Here is a 16488-nt window from a genome sequence, read left to right on the forward strand (position 1 = left end):
GAATCTATTTAATCTAAAAAATAAAACTGTTATCAAAATTACGAATAAAAATGATGAATTTATAATTCATACATAATGAATATATAATTCATATACAATAAATCTATTATTTTATAGTAATGAAATTGTTATCATATTTTTAATGAATATAATAATGAAGATTATATTTAATCAACCTATAATCATATTTTAAAATAAATGATAAAACTTGTAGAATTTAATTTGAAGTTACGGAGAATGGTGAAAGAATTGAGAATTTCAGTTCATCAAAAAAAGTTTTCATAATCTACAAATATGCAATTTACGTGTGAGAAAGAAAAAGAAAAAGAAAAGAAGCAATAGAGGGCAAAAGAAAATGAATGAAAAACAACAGTTTATAGAATTTGATTTAAAACTTTACATGATCAAGAACCGAGAATGGAAAAGACAATATCGAGCCAAACAATTGAAAATAACTCGAGATTATATTTTAAATCGACAATAACAGATAAAACATTATATTTAAATTGAAACTTTCACACGTATGTTTTAGAAATTAAGTTTCCTCATTTAAATGAAATTATCGTATTTTGAACACCATTTATATAATATAAAATATATCCAGATTCATGATATAATTTAGCCACGTTGCACAAACTAATATGAAGAGTAAATAATAATAATAAAATAATTAAGGATTTAAAAATATATTTTGATATTAATCGTATAATGAATAGAACCCGTCATATCGAAAGTGGCTAGTAATAATAGCAAATTTTGAAGATAGAACAATCATGACTTCAAAACCCTAATGACATGGGGATATACTTTGTTTGATTGAGTGGGTAACTCAAGACACATCTTATTTTTATGTTTGGAATTCCACATCTAATATCTACTCGTCCACTGGAAGAAGCTCTCGACAATGTGCCACCTTTCAAGATTCTACGACATCTGTAACCCACATTCTATGTACTGCAAAAATGTTTTATTAAAATAAGTAATCCTCTTTTGTTTTAAGAGATCAATATATTATTAACTTTATTTAACTACTTAATGTGTTTTAAATCTATTATCATGCAATTATAAGTTGCTAACTACAATTGAGAAATTTTAAAATAATTGAAATAATATTAATTTTCTTTTTTTATTTATATCTCCTTTTATTTCTCTCTTTTATGCCTTTGCTTCTAAATTGATTTTAAATATATTTTTTATATATTACATGTCACTCCAAATAAAGAAATTTAATTATAAATAAATAAAAATACTTTTATAGGGATTTGAACCAAATATAATTTAGAATTAAATTTATAAAAAAAATAGTAATGTATTAGTTACTAGAAGATGCACCATACAATAACTTGAATGAAGGGCACAAAAGCAAAATTAAGTTAAATATACATGTTCATGTTGGGCTTTACAAGTAATAAATTATAAGAAAAAGGGCGAGTAGAGATTTGATAGCCGACCAAATCAATCCAAGAATAAGCCTTTGTATATAGTATATAGATAGCCAACTCGGTCAGTTTGAATCAGTTGGGTAATCTACTCCATTGGGTGACTAATAGTTAACCTCAAAATTAATTTATATACCCTAACCATTAAATTGACCGGGATGAAGTTGAAATTATATATGAACCCTTTGTTTTTATGTTTTTTTGTTTTCTGTTCAAACAGTTATATATTAATTATAAAAAATAATTAAATTAAATGTTTCTTTTATAGAAAAAGTAAGATGGAAATTCATTTTATTGGATGTTTTCGTCATCAATGACGAGTTCACATTGAACAGACTTTCTGAATGTGTCATCTTATTGCAATCTTTATTTTGCATGTGTGCCTTGGTTAGAAACGTGGCTTACTTGTTAAATATATAATAATAATAATAATAACCACAAAAACAAAAGCAATGTGCAGTTTTCGTCAACCCGCATGCTTTCTTATTTCGATTACACTTTTGCAACTAAGCACGTTTTTTTGTTGTTTAATTATCGTAAGTGCCTTAGATAACACGTAAATAGGAAGGTTTAAATAATAGATTATATATGCAATCTTGACGTGTACCAACAGATAATATTGCATGACTAATTGATTTAATTATTACGTTATATAATTACTGTTCTTCTTGGTAACCCAAAATTCTTATTTCTTATTTTCCTTCTTTTTAAACCCCCCACTTAATTACCCTAATGGATAACAATGTTTAGCTTAAATGGGATTGCTGTGTATGATTATCTCTTTTCTGTTTTCTTGTACCTCTGTCTTATATATATATATAATGAATATGCTTGCTGACTAGCTTGAATGCCCCACTAGATTTTCCTTTTAACAATGTCCGCCACTGGATTACTGACATAAATATGATAATACCATAGAACAAGAGAAGGAAGCGTCCGTCACTTTACTTCTTATTTCTTTTAATTAATTGTCTACCCACTTATTACGCAGTTATGAATACATTTAATTTATTTAATTTAAATTACATTATTTATTATATATTAAATATTATTTAAACTTATTAAATATATAATAAATTATGTAATGTACGGTGTATCATATAAATGGGATCACCCTGTTAATTCTTTCATTCATGTAATAGTTATATTTATATAAATTTTTATTAATTAATAATATTATATTTTAATATCTAGAATCATTAAATATAATTTATTAGTTATATATCATCATTTTGAATTAGAATAATTATATTATTAGAAAATAACGTATTAGTTAATTTACTAATAATATTGTAATTCTTTTACATAATAGAATAATAAGTATAAATTTACACATTCATCATTATATATATGTATCAATTGATATATGTTTTAAATCTTTCACATATTAACCTAAATATATATTAGTTGTGTATTGTGCGATAAATGTTACTGGTTTAATTATAAATAGTTATAAAATAAATAAATTAGTAGTAAAATATTTAATAATTTTTTAATATTTTGGAATTATTTCTCATTTTTTAGAAAACAATGATAATCTAAAATAAATTTGTGTGTCTAATGTTTTAAAATTTTAAAATTTTATTAGCATAGACTTAATCTAAAATTTATGTAAAAGTATTTATTAATAGAAGTTTTGATATATAGGATAAATCATGTGTCTATATTGATGTGTAATTTTGTAATTAAGTATTTATTTAAACTATTATATTAATACATTAATCAATATGTTAATTTTTTAATTAAATTACCCTAAATTATAAAAAATACCATCTAATAAGTTATTTTTTTATAAAATAATAATTTTTAATCCTTAAAAAACTAATTATATTTTATTATTAATTTAATAAATATAATAAATATGTTAGCTAATCAATTACTAAAATAATTTAACTATGTTTTCATTAATTCATATTATTATATATATATTCAGTTTAGTATTGACATATTCTAAACATATAATTTTTTTGAATAAAATATTTATGCAAAATAATAACTATAATCATGGAACACGTGTCCTTATTATTTTAATAAAAAACTTAATAAGTTAATAGAATAATCATATTATAAATATAAAAATTATACATCTTCAGTGTATTTATATTAGGAATTCTTTTATGTGATATAAATATATGTATTGACTAATGCACTCTTTCAACCCATTGTATTTGAACTAAAAGAAGTTTGGCCTAGCTAGCTAAAAGAATTAATATTTCTGTATCGGCCAATTTTAAATAAAAAGTTGCCCTGTCCGATTCCGGAATGATGAACTTCTTTTCAATTCCGGACTATACATATAGAGCCAAGTGTAGAACAGAATTTCCTGGTAGGAACAAAAGCAATCAACTCTGCTTGTTATCTCTAGTTCAGAAACTGTAACATATTATCAGGTTATTTTACACGTGGACTGACCATTCTGCTTGTGAAGAAAACAAAAAAGAAACATCCAGCGATTTATTAATAAGCATGGAAAGGGCGTTTTGTGTCTAATCCACTTGTATCTTCACGAGTCATGACTGCGCTGTGCACATGTTTAGTTCTCCTTCATAAAGAAAATGAAATGCCAACAGAGACCATTTTCATTAATGCCTTCAATCATAAACACGTTCCAAACAAATTTTGATATTTATAGATTGTTTAACTAAATTATTTATATAATTTTATCCTCTCCCAATATTGATCAGCATGATATATAAAGAAATGAAAAATCATATTTATAGTTTTCAGTCCTATTTTAAATGCAAAACCCATTTTATCAGTAAAAGAAAACATGTAAACTGGTAGGGTAATCGGCAAACCTGTCAAAACCCAAGAACGGTTCAAATGGTTGGTTTACAGCATATTATACTTATTTAAGAAAAATAATGCTGAAAATATGCCAGATTGGTAGAGTTCCAACCACTCAAAACAGCATCACTTCCCACTTATCTACTTTTTACTCACTTGTGTAGTTTTTTCATCTCCTATATTTATCTTTACATTTCTAATTCCTCTTCTTTTTAACTGGATTCCTGCAACTGCTTCTTTAAGGTTTAAACTATTAAATTAATTGGTTTTTATTAAATATAACATATTTAATGCCTATAAGTAAACTCTTGTAGTTTATTACAATTATGTAATATTAAATTCTATCATCAATTCTATATTGATCCTCATTTTTAACTTTAACTTTTAACTATTTATTTTTAAATATGAAACTATTTATTGAAATACATTTCTTATATTTATTTACAATTATGAAAATAAAATAAAAAAAATTGAAATTTTGTGATGATCTTCTACATATCATCTACCACGCCAAAGTGGAGCATTTGAAATCATGTTGTTTTTTCTTTAGGTAGCAGAGATAGAAAAGATAATCTGGTGCATAGGGTCTTAACTGGAATAAAATGCAGCTTGCTTGCCGGAGTCTTACAACATCAAATAAACAGAAAAAGGAAAGGAGATTGGGTGAGTGATTATATTGAAATGATTATCTTTTCAGATATGATTACTGTTAGACAAAATGAAGTAAAGAAAAGGAAAAGAGGGAGAGACTGGTGAGGTTTTTTTCTGGTCAAATGTGGCAGTGTGTTGGTCAGGTATAATAAGACTTTTAATTAAAGAAGATGAGCCCATTATCTTGCCACACGTGACGAATCTTCTTTCTGTTTAATCTTCAGTTATACAGAAGGGCATGGATTTCAAAACTTTTTTATGCTTAATTGCACTCAAAAATAGTTTAAAAGCAAACGTACTTCTCGCACCAAACGTCAAATTTCTTTTCTTTTTCTTTTTTTATCATGATGTTGCCACCTCTCCATTTTCATTTCACACACTCTCTGTGTCGGTTCATCTTCCACAGCCAGTCTTACCATTTTAATTAATTTAAGATTATAACAGCATAAATTATAAAATTAATAAACTTTTTTTATTTATAATTTTAAATTTTATGTCTTACAAATAGTACAAATATCAAAATCTGTTATAATATACTAACACATATTAAAAAAATTTATATCTCAAAATTTAATATTTAATATAATTAATAATATAATTTTTTATTTTTCAATTAGTCTACTCTCAAAAATTAAAAATCGTTATATACTCTCGGCAAATGATAAAATAAATTATCTAATAAAAATAATATCATATAATCTTAGGAACTTTTTATATACTAGAATTTTATTTTATATGTGAATGAAACTGATTTTTTACACATTTAACAATTTAAGTATTTCATGTTTATGTAATTGATAATTTCATAACCAAACGAGTTACAATTTTATAATGAATATAAATATTCATGTTTACTGTAATGATATTTATTTTATATATAAATATAATATAAATTGTCTTTACAGTTAATAAACAAAAAAGATGTCAAATACTGTGGTATAAATATCTTTTTAATAAAATAAATTTAATAACAACAAATATTTAATATTTCAACAATGAATATTTAATATATATTTAATGAATATAAATTAATAAATATTTAATATATATTTAATGAACATAAATTAGAAAAAAAAGCACGGATTAAAACTTTGACGCTTGTATTGTACCTTATGAAACCACATCACAATATGATGCGGAACGTAGGATATAAGGCCTCCTTTCGAAGGGGTCTTAACACTCCTTTTCAGTGAGAATTATTCGGCATTCCTAAGGGTTATAAGATTTGCTAACCCCAATTCTCATTTGGAAGGTAACAATTAAAAGTAAAATTTTAATTAAAAATATACAAAATTATTAAAATCTCAATCATTATTTTTTTTGAAATAAAAAATCTCAATCATTGTCGGTAATTCGAAAAAATAAAAATTAAACTCTATTTTATTATTTGAAATATTTATTTACTATTTTCAGAAGAAATAAATAAAAAATTTATATATCTTTTTATCCACAGAAAGTTTAATAGGCCGTGAGTTATACAATATGGGATGTTCATTTTGTTATATTTGTCATAAAGGTGAAATTTCACCCGGTGTAAAGACGGGAGCTTAAAATCACGACCTCTATCTCGCTCTTGCCACTTGAACTAAACCTCAAATATAAATTTATATATTATTTTAGAAATATTGATTATATATTTATTATATAAAATTTTATTCTATTTTATTTTTAACAAAAAAGTGTTTCACTCTCTTACATTAGTATGTACTCATGATTAATTCCAAAAATGATATGTATGGATATCGAAATTTAATTTGATGACAAGGTAAAGACGCACATTCTCTTTATTCAATTCGGCTCCATTTGAGATAGTTTTGGTTGGTAAAAGATGTTCTTAAAAAACTAATTTCTTAACTTTAAAAATTGGGCATAGAAAAATATTACAAATTGATATATATATATATATATATATATATATATATATATATATATATATATATATATATATATATGTAAATATCTAAATTAAATTAAATTTATATTTAATTTAGATAATAAATGTAAAAAACTGATCTATTAAAATTAAATTTATATTTAACACTCATTGATAATTTCAAATATGCTCTGCATTTAGTGAATATATTGCAACAAATAAAAAAATGACAATAAATATCTAAATTTTTATATTAAATGATGAACATATATTAAATTATTTAAAATTTAATAAATATATATGAATTTCATGTATGAGTTTGATTCATTGATGGACACACATATATTGAGACTAGAAAAGAATTTTATCTTTATAGGTATTTCACTGCCTATCCAAAAGATGACACCTGTCCAAAGCCCAGTTGGATTTTATCTTTTTGAGTTCTTTTGATGTTAAAAAAATATTTATTTTCGCGTATATATATAAACACTTAGCCTTAATGACATGGTATGCGGGGTTTAAGAGCACAGAAACTTTTTCTCATAAGCAATAATAATGGCATATCCACAACCTTCAGCCGCTGGCTTTGAGAATTTCCATTCAGTACTCAGTCTTCAAGAGCTCATAAAAAAGCCTATGGTCGAGATCCCACCACGCTATGTTTTTCGTTCTGATGATGAAGAAACCTTAAACTGCCATTCTTTCTCCACAATAATCCCCACTTTTGACTTCAAGCTGCTGCTTTCCAAGGAAACCTCAGATTTAGAGATTGAAAAGTTGCACTCCATTTGCAAAGAATGGGGAATCTTCCAGGTTCTTTCTCACTTTAATTTCTTTTTGTTTTAGATTACTTTATTTCTTCTACTTATGTTTATATTTTAATTGTCTTAGATAAATTTTCACCGTTCTACATCATCAATGTATTATATGTTCACATGAAATTAAGTTGTTTCAGAAACCAGAACGGATGTATTGAGACAGCTGCCTTCTAGCTTTTGAGTAGCTTGCAGTTTAATTTCATATTTTTCTCCATTTTAGTTGATAAAATTATTTTTATTGTAAAAAGAAAAGGCTTGCAGAAACAATTAGAAGTGCAAATATATCTAACTGGGTTGAGATTTGATTTCAACTTTAAACAGTTGGTGAACCACGGAGTTAGCTCTATAATGGCTAAGCTGAATCATGAGATTGAAGAATTCTATAAGCTTCCCTTAGAGGAGAAAATGAAATACAAGATAAGGCCAGGTGAGTTTGAAGGTTATGGAACAATCTCTAGAATGAAAGGGACACTCGACTGGGGTGATAGGTTCTACATGATAACCAACCCTATTACTAGAAGAAAACCTCACCTGTTTCCAGAGCTCCCTTCATCTCTGAGGTCCATCCTCTATCGATCTTAACCCACTTTTCCATTTTTCGTTTTTGATACCGTGGGAATTCTTAGTGCGGATCATTTTCAAGATTTCAATTTTAATTAGGGTTCAATTATTGATTAATCATCAATCCTGAATTCTTACAAGTCAAACACTCTGTTGTTATTGGTTAGGTGCTTTAAAGTTCATTTTATCATGTTATACTCTAAATTAAGTTTGTTTTAATGCATACAGAGATAGCTTGGAGAGTTATTTATCTGAAATGCAAAAAATTGCCATGAAGCTTCTTGAGTTTCTAGCACAGGCTCTAAACATAGATAAAAAAGAGATGGAGGAGTTGTTTGATAATGGAATGCAATCAATGAGGATGTCATATTATCCTCCATGCCCACAACCAGAGCTAGTTGTGGGTATTACTCCTCATTCAGATGCAACTGGAATCACAATCCTCAGTCAGGTTAATGAAGTTGATGGTTTCCAGATTAAAAAGGATGGAGTTTGGATGCCAGTGAGCTTCGTTCCATATGCACTTGTTGTGAATTTAGGAGACATTCTTCAGGTTTGTCATGTCATAATTTTCCTCTCCAGCTTTTTCTCATGCTATAGAAAAGATAAAATAAATTTTTATATATAATTGGAACACATGGTGTATTATTTCTAATCTATATCGACTTTTAAAAAAAAAAATTAGAAACCCTAGCTATATGTCATTTTCAAAGATTATTTTGCAGGTTTAATATCATTTTCAAAGTTGATCGGTCAATATACTCGTACCAATAGAGCAAGACCACATTTAGTAATTAATTCTTTTCTTGAACGTTGACTTCTCTTAATTATATTTGTAAGCCTTATTATATCATAGATAACTAAGAATGAGGACAAATTATTTCTTTAATTTGTTAGAGTACCAACAGGATATGATTATACAGTCATCTTCTTACATTCGCTATAAAGGTGAAAACTCATCCTAATATAGAGATTGAGACCTCTTACTCTCAAGAATAAATATTCTTACCATTTAAAATAAGCTTCAAATGTGAATAAGTAATTTCTTAAATTGAAAGAAATATATATATATTATTTTTGATGCACTCAAAGTTATTAATAAATTAATTAGTGGTTGTAACTTCTCTCTCATTTTATTTATTATGTTTAAATTTTTCTCTTCTTATTCTCCAATCCTTTATAATTTTCTTTTTTAAAGATATTGAGCAACGGGGTATACCAAAGCATCGAGCACAGGGTAACAGTAAATTCTGAAAAAGAAAGGATGTCTATTGCATTTTTCTGCAACCCTAAATTTGAGGTGGAGATTGGACCTGCTCCAAGTCTAATCAACTCACAGAACCCACCACAATATAGAAGAATAGGGATGGAAGATTATGTCAAAGGCTACTTCTCTCAGAAGCTCAATAGGAAATCATACTTGGAGAAAATGAAACTTCAGCATGAGGAATTGGTATTGGAGGACAAACTCGATAGCAATTAGTCTAATAATCAATAATCGACATGGTTTATATAGATATATTGATCTTCCTACTCTGAAAGACAATAAGCTAGAAAGAGGTCTCAGAATGAAAGTGTTGTCCTGTCCTCTGCGTACGTCCATGGTATCTATACATATATGTGTTATGTGCGTCTTGTAATTGATTTGTAATTTCTCACTAGAAGTGTTGATGAAGCAATGTATTTTGTTTTAATTATATCATATACACGCACATAAGAGTGTATTTAAGAGTGCAACATTTGCTGTTCTTTTCCTGTACAGCCATGCATAGAACAAAACGCACTTTTTTAATGTTATTATAAGAGTATAATAAGTAATTTTAAATATTCTTTTCTGAAACATTATTTATGTTATTATATAGCCATCACCCACTTATTTAATGGTAAAAGTATATTTTAATTTGGATAAATCCTACATAAAGTATATGCTGAAAGTGTACCTTGACAGTGGGTGACTAAAATTTCAGCTCTTTAGTTGAACAAGTGGGTTGTCTCGTGATAACAAATCTCTTCAGCTCTGATAACACTTGTATTTTCATTCGAGGAACAGTAAGAATACAAACCCATTATTCATGCAATAACAACTTGAGGACCTCATGCATGTGTTGCATAACCACTTGAGGCCCTCATGCTTGCGTGTTTTAATGGATTTACATAAGCATACAGTAGAAAAAAAATTAAAAATAAAATCATTTTGAAATGCAGTAAAACCCACACAAAATCCAATCTCTTATCAGAATTCACAAATTGAAAAATGAAAAATTGATAGATACCCAATAATACCCAGATACAAAAAAAAAAAAAAAAAACACACATTTTTAATAAGAAGAATAAAGCAAGCAAAAATAACAAAAAGAAGAAGAAGATAAAGAAGGTTAATGAAGCCCTTTGATGTAGATTGTCTTTAGATTCAACAGCCGTCGCTCTTCATCGTCATTTTCATACTCCACATTGATTGCTTCAGGGAGGAATGCCAAGAAAGGAAAAATGAGTTTTAAATTTGAATTGAGATTTTGAGATAGATGAAGTGAAAGGATAGAAACATAAATGAAAAATAAGAGTTGCGAGGGATATCAAGATTGAAGGTTTATTCTTTATTTTTTGAACAAAAATCTCAACTATACACTAAATAGATAATTGACATATATTTATTAGTTTTAAATGATAAAACATATGTAAATTATTTAATACTAAAAATATAAAACACTTATACATATGTGTCATTCTCTTATTAATTGGTGAATACACCAAACTTAGATAAAAATCTTTTTAATTTTTAAATTAAACGACACGTATTATAGATGAATCCCATGTATATTATTTTAGTCATTTCGATTGTCACATCAGTTATTTCAGTTGCTATATCAACTCAATTTCATAGAATGATAAAATAGTGTATCAAATTGTAAGAAATTAAAAAACAATGCATGATATTATTGAAATTAAAAAAATATATAATTAAATTACAAAAATATTAAAAATCGTATACTTTTATAATTAAGTTAAATATTTATTAATTTTAGATATATATACTTGGTCCATCGCACAACTTTTCTTATAGACTACGAGGAACACATACCACGTTCCATATTCTTGAAGTATAAAGTTTTAATCAATTTTATAATAAATAGTCATCTACCTGTATAATTATTACTTTATTGTAAATAATAATTAAAAGTAAATTATAAAAAAAAACTCAATAAAAATTTTAATATATAATTAAAATTCTCTTGAATATGTTTGAAGAAATAATAACAATTCAAATATGTAAAACTTCTTAATCTAATAGGATAGAATAGCTTCAATATTTTATAATTATGTAATTATTGTTGTAATAATAAAATTATTTTGTTTACAAAGAAAAGTTAATTTTATAACACATTAACATAACTGTGTCGTACTAATAAAATAGTAAATAGGGCTTTCCTCATGATTCACGCCGGAGAAAGCTTATAGCAATTCAAAATTATTAGAGTAAATATGTTATATAAAATCGATATTCCTGCGGTTTTGTGTGCAAAATGTGTTCATCGTGTTTCCTTTTCTTTTGCCCTTCTTTTGTACAATAGCAAACAAAAGAATATTTTCTTTTGGGTGTATATATATTGTTCCATCATTATGTCTCCCTTGTTTAATTGTCGGAACATGGAAAACATTCTTCACATTATCGAGAAAATTAGCACAAAATTATACTAAAAATATATGTTTTAGTCACTAAGAGCTTGGAGATTATAATATAAAAGCTAGTCATCTTCTTATAATTTTTTAGTGATTATAATATTATTATTGGTAATACACGGATCAATTTGATTCGGATCAGAAGAGCGCTTTAGTAAGTTTTTTAATTTTTTATGGAATTATATGAAATAGTGCTAATGTGCAATGATTTGGCTGTCCTCAACGAAATTTGAGTTTAGGGTTAGACTTTATTGTAGAATTTGAAATTTGAAAATAAAAAATAGTTTTTTTTTTAGTTAATGCTACTGTTGGAAGATCTTGAATCACTCGACCTCCCTCATTTACTCAACATCCTGATTTTTTCTCTTTCTTACCTCGTTGTTTTAATTTTTACTTTTTTATATCTCTCTTTGAGTTTTTTATTTTCTGTTCTTATCCATTCTCTTTTCTCTTTTTCTCTTTCTCTTTGTCATCAAGTTTTCTCTGTACTTAATATATATGATTTTTTTCTAATTCTTCTTTGTATTTGCGTTTTTCTTATTTATTTGTGAAACAAGACAATTAATTCATTGAGTCATTTGAATCTTCAAAGAAATCATACTTTATTTCATCTTCTTTAGAATTGACAACCTGTGCATCTTTCTCTGCGTAGCCAATACTTTTGTTTTCTCCTCTTCCTTCACTGCTCATTGCATATGGGTTACCATGGCTTTTGTCACTACATTTCATTAAACTGTCATCTTCACTAAAGTCAAATATCTCTTCCATTAATTGATGTCTCTATCGATTATTATATATATCATCCCTTGAAGAAGAAATTTAAGTTGTTAAAGAAATTTAAAGAGAAACTGAAATTAATTTATATATTTTGATTTTGTTTAACAAGCCCAAAAAACCTTTCACCTCATACTAATTTTAAAGCAATCCATAAATTAAATTTAATTAATTATCTAGCTATTGAATTTAAAATGTTTTAGTTTTCAATGATTTTTTTATTAAACCTAGATTAATGTGATAAAAAGAAAAATTGGTGCTACTAGTTGGATATTAGAGTGAGAAGGGAGAGGGAGATTTTGAAAAGATTTTTAGTGACAATATGTGCATCTTCTGTGGTGATTTCTTTTATCTTGTTATAGCGCTTGAAATCATAAGTGTGTTTTAATGATTTTACTTTTTATTTCTTAAACTGATTCGTTTAGCAGTACCCATTTGTATTGCGCTAACAATGTTAATTGAATTATTTATGTTACTTCTTAATTTTTTTATAATTGGATGTTTTTTTCAAAGTAAAAAACTTAAAAAATAAAATATTTATAATTTCTTTTGAAAATATTTGAATATAAAAAGAATGAAGGAAAAAAAACAACCTATTTACTCTAATCTTTAATATAAAGTACAAACCTAAAAAATGCAAGGCCCAACAGATTGGGCTTTTTGATATTCGGGTCATAGCGGATCCAGATGTAGCCCATTTATAATCTGAATCTCTCTCATGTGTTACTGTTACTGCAACATCATAGGCAATTAAGCCTTTATTGTTTTTTCTTTCACAAGACAACTTAAACAAGACGATCAAAAACTCGATCAAGAAGAGAAATTGAAATGGCGGTAGAGGAGCCACAGAAATTAACAATACCAAACAGTGAAGAGACGCCAAACCGTAACCCTAACCCAAACCCTAGCGACGTTAAAGAAGATGAGGTGGAAGAAGGAGAGATCGTAGGAGGAGAGGGGGAGGAGGAATCAACGGCTAAGAGTGCGTTAATATACGAGGCGCATCCGCTGGAGCATCAATGGACTTTCTGGTTCGATAATCCGTCGGCTAAATCAAAGCAAGCCACTTGGGGAAGTTCTATGCGTCCTATTTACACTTTTGCTACTGTTGAAGAGTTCTGGAGGTGATATTGATCGATCTTTTTTACTTTTTTTTTTTCTTTCTGATTCTATTGGTTAGTTTTTGTTGTTGAGAAAAATTTCTTTACTCTCTTTTATTAGGTCTTGTTAGAATAAATAATCTGTAAGGATTTAATTTGATTTAATTCGTGCAAAACTTATGTTTATTGTTGTCGCATGATTTATATTATGTTTAATTTGATTTATTGTTGTGATTTCATGGAATATTATTTGTACTGAAAATGGAAATTTGGTGAATGGTAAAAGATTTTGGTTGCATTTTTTGTCTGTTGATTGATCTGTTCACTGGCAATTGTTAACTGATGGGAGTTTTTGCATAATCTAGTTTTTATATGATATGAGGGGTGAAGAACTGTTAGTTCTCTTTGAGTTGTCATGAGAGATATAGCTATCTATCAATCTAATTACGAATTGTTTGTCTTCAAATCTGGGGTTTCACCTACTTTGAAAGAGGCAATAGCTAGATGCTTCCTGTGGCTTCCAATGATTTTTCTTATCAGAGGATTTTTGTCTCTTTATTTTTTTTATCATATGAAGGATAATAATGTCTTATTTACTATCAGAAGGAATTAAAGTTTCCTGTTTGGTATATTTCTCTTCTTAGACTGATATGTATGAAGTGATATGTGGAAGTAAATATTCGCATGTATGTACTTGTCGGTCAGTGATCTTAATCTCATATATGTGAATTGACATAGATAATTTTTTGAAGCTTGATCATGGTATTTTTTACGAAATAATGATCTTTCTCTCTCTTTCCCTCCCTTTTGGGAGAAAGATGTAGATCATCTTTAAACATGCACTTAAATTACAATTTTTAGTGGGATTCATTGAACATAATTATTTTCGTTGTAGTTTGGTTCTCTGTTATGTGTAAGCGGGTATTCTTCTCCTGCTATCACTTCAAAGATTTTTATTTGAAGACAGAAAAACAATACCTTTGAGGTTCTATGAGTAAACTGTTGGTCAAAATGCAGCATACTTCTAGGAATGGAATCTAATAAATCGTGGAGGAGAAGGAATGGTTATGCTTTTTGAATGGCTTTGTAATCCAGTTCAGTTGATTAGTCAAATTAGGAAGTCTCACCTCATTAAATCATATTGTTATTTCCTCGAATATTACAAGATGTCTCCGACAGACAGACTATGACAAGTTGATTCCTTATATGTATTCAGCATTTACAATAATATACATCATCCAAGTAAGCTGGCTGTGGGGGCTGACTTTCATTGTTTCAAACATAAAATTGAGCCAAAATGGGAGGACCCTGTTTGTGCTAATGGAGGAAAGTGGACATTAACCTTTCAAAAAGGGAAATCTGATGGCAGTTGGCTGAACACGGTATCATTCCATAATTTTTCATGCTATTCATTTACTTGGCTCCTATATTATGGCACTTTAATTTCTCTATTTACTTTTAGTTGCTGGCTATGATCGGAGAGCAGTTTGAGCGTGGAGATGAAATATGTGGAGCAGTTGTCAGCGTCAGAGCTAGGCAGGAAAAGATAGCTCTTTGGACTAAGAATGCCGCAAATGAAGCTGCTCAGGTAGCTGCTTTTTAAGATATTTTTTAATCAGTTGTCTATATCTTTATGTGTGTTTCTTTAGGGTACTATACATCACATAAGCCCCTATATAACTGTCTTTTCACAGATACTCTTTATCACATGTCAGCAGTTCTAGTTTGCTCTTTTTTGGACAATTTTAGCAGTATCTTTTTGCACTTATATTCCTAGGCCATCAGATAATTTTGCCTATATAGAGAAATTTAAAAATAATTTAAATTTAGTTGGGGTTGGTATTATGGTCTCTCCACGATGAAACTGAGTTGAGTTGAAATCTGCGGTATCCTATTTCTCAACATGTGCAATTTTGAACTTTCTTGATATGAAATAGGTCCAAGTCGCCAATGTATTATTTAGTTGGATGAATGATACAGCTCAGTGCTACATCATTGTTTTCATGTCTAGCTTTTGGCTGATTTGTCTTGTGTAGCCAACATCTGCATGCTTCTAAAATTAGCAAAGGAACTTAGATATTAACTTTCTATCAAGTGGAGAAACTTATTGCATTGGTAAACATTGAAAGCAGATGTTTTTATCCCAAATTGTTGAAGGTTACGTCTGTAGTGTTACTGTTAGAGAAATAAGTAGTAAGATAAAATTTAATTGATCATTCTCACTTTGACAAATCATTAGGAAGATTGGACATGTTATGATGTAATTATTTCTGTTTGCAGCTGAGCATTGGAAAACAATGGAAGGAGCTTCTTGATTATAATGATACTATTGGATTTATATTCCATGTAAGGTTTTAATTTTGATGCATATATTAACAGCAGCTTTAGTTGATCTGTACCAAGAAGTTACTAATACTTGTGTTGGTCGCTTTTCTCAGGATGATGCAAAGAAGCATGAGAGAAGTGCCAAGAATCGCTACACGATATGAGTTGTACAGAGCTTGCTGTAGTCCAGATAATTCGTTAGGAAACATCTTGCCTTGCTACTGTTCATTAGGAATGTAGAACATCTTACAAAAACATTTGATGAATGCTTCTGCTACAAGAATTTCTTCCGGATATGGAAGTACTATTTTCACTCACGGAATCAGATTGATGTTTCGCTCACTTCCAACCTTTGTGCTGTTTTTATATCTGCCGAAAAGGCATCTGTGTACGGTTTCAATGGGGCGGTTACGCACCATCCAACTTCTGTTTTTCAGGATTAATTTCAGCGGTACAATTTAAAGCAGGATCAGAATTTAGTA

The 16488-nt window shown here is 28.0% G+C and overlaps 2 protein-coding genes across 2 annotated transcripts; both read left to right on the forward strand.

Moving 5' to 3' along the window:
- Window positions 1-7261: 7261 nt before the first annotated feature.
- LOC8284048 (protein SRG1) lies at window positions 7262-9971 on the forward strand. The gene is made up of 4 exons (XM_002519724.4): window positions 7262-7563; window positions 7890-8128; window positions 8358-8682; window positions 9328-9971. The coding sequence occupies exons 1-4, from the start codon at window positions 7306-7308 to the stop codon at window positions 9610-9612; spliced, it is 1107 nt and encodes a 368-aa protein (XP_002519770.2). The 5' UTR covers window positions 7262-7305; the 3' UTR covers window positions 9613-9971.
- Window positions 9972-13277: 3306 nt separating this feature from the next.
- LOC8284049 (eukaryotic translation initiation factor 4E-1) lies at window positions 13278-16348 on the forward strand. Its single transcript, XM_002519725.4, has 5 exons — window positions 13278-13705; window positions 14898-15063; window positions 15144-15269; window positions 15962-16027; window positions 16120-16348. Exons 1-5 carry the CDS (start codon window positions 13410-13412, stop codon window positions 16168-16170), a joined length of 705 nt encoding a protein of 234 aa, XP_002519771.1. The 5' UTR covers window positions 13278-13409; the 3' UTR covers window positions 16171-16348.
- The last annotated feature ends 140 nt before the right edge of the window (window positions 16349-16488 follow it).

This window comes from Ricinus communis, chromosome 5 (assembly GCF_019578655.1).
Source record: "Ricinus communis isolate WT05 ecotype wild-type chromosome 5, ASM1957865v1, whole genome shotgun sequence".
Taxonomy (NCBI): domain Eukaryota; kingdom Viridiplantae; phylum Streptophyta; class Magnoliopsida; order Malpighiales; family Euphorbiaceae; genus Ricinus; species Ricinus communis.

Bases quoted from the DNA above. Each gene is read 5' to 3' on its own strand.
- LOC8284048 (XM_002519724.4), top strand. From the start codon at position 7,306: ATGGCATATCCACAACCTTCAGCCGCTGGCTTTGAGAATTTCCATTCA. The intron at 8,129-8,357 runs GTCCATCCTCTA...TAATGCATACAG, and splicing joins GAGCTCCCTTCATCTCTGAG to AGATAGCTTGGAGAGTTATT. The intron at 8,683-9,327 runs GTTTGTCATGTC...TCTTTTTTAAAG, and splicing joins ATTTAGGAGACATTCTTCAG to ATATTGAGCAACGGGGTATA.
- LOC8284049 (XM_002519725.4), top strand. From the start codon at position 13,410: ATGGCGGTAGAGGAGCCACAGAAATTAACAATACCAAACAGTGAAGAG. The intron at 15,270-15,961 runs GTAGCTGCTTTT...TTCTGTTTGCAG, and splicing joins CCGCAAATGAAGCTGCTCAG to CTGAGCATTGGAAAACAATG. The intron at 16,028-16,119 runs GTAAGGTTTTAA...CGCTTTTCTCAG, and splicing joins CTATTGGATTTATATTCCAT to GATGATGCAAAGAAGCATGA.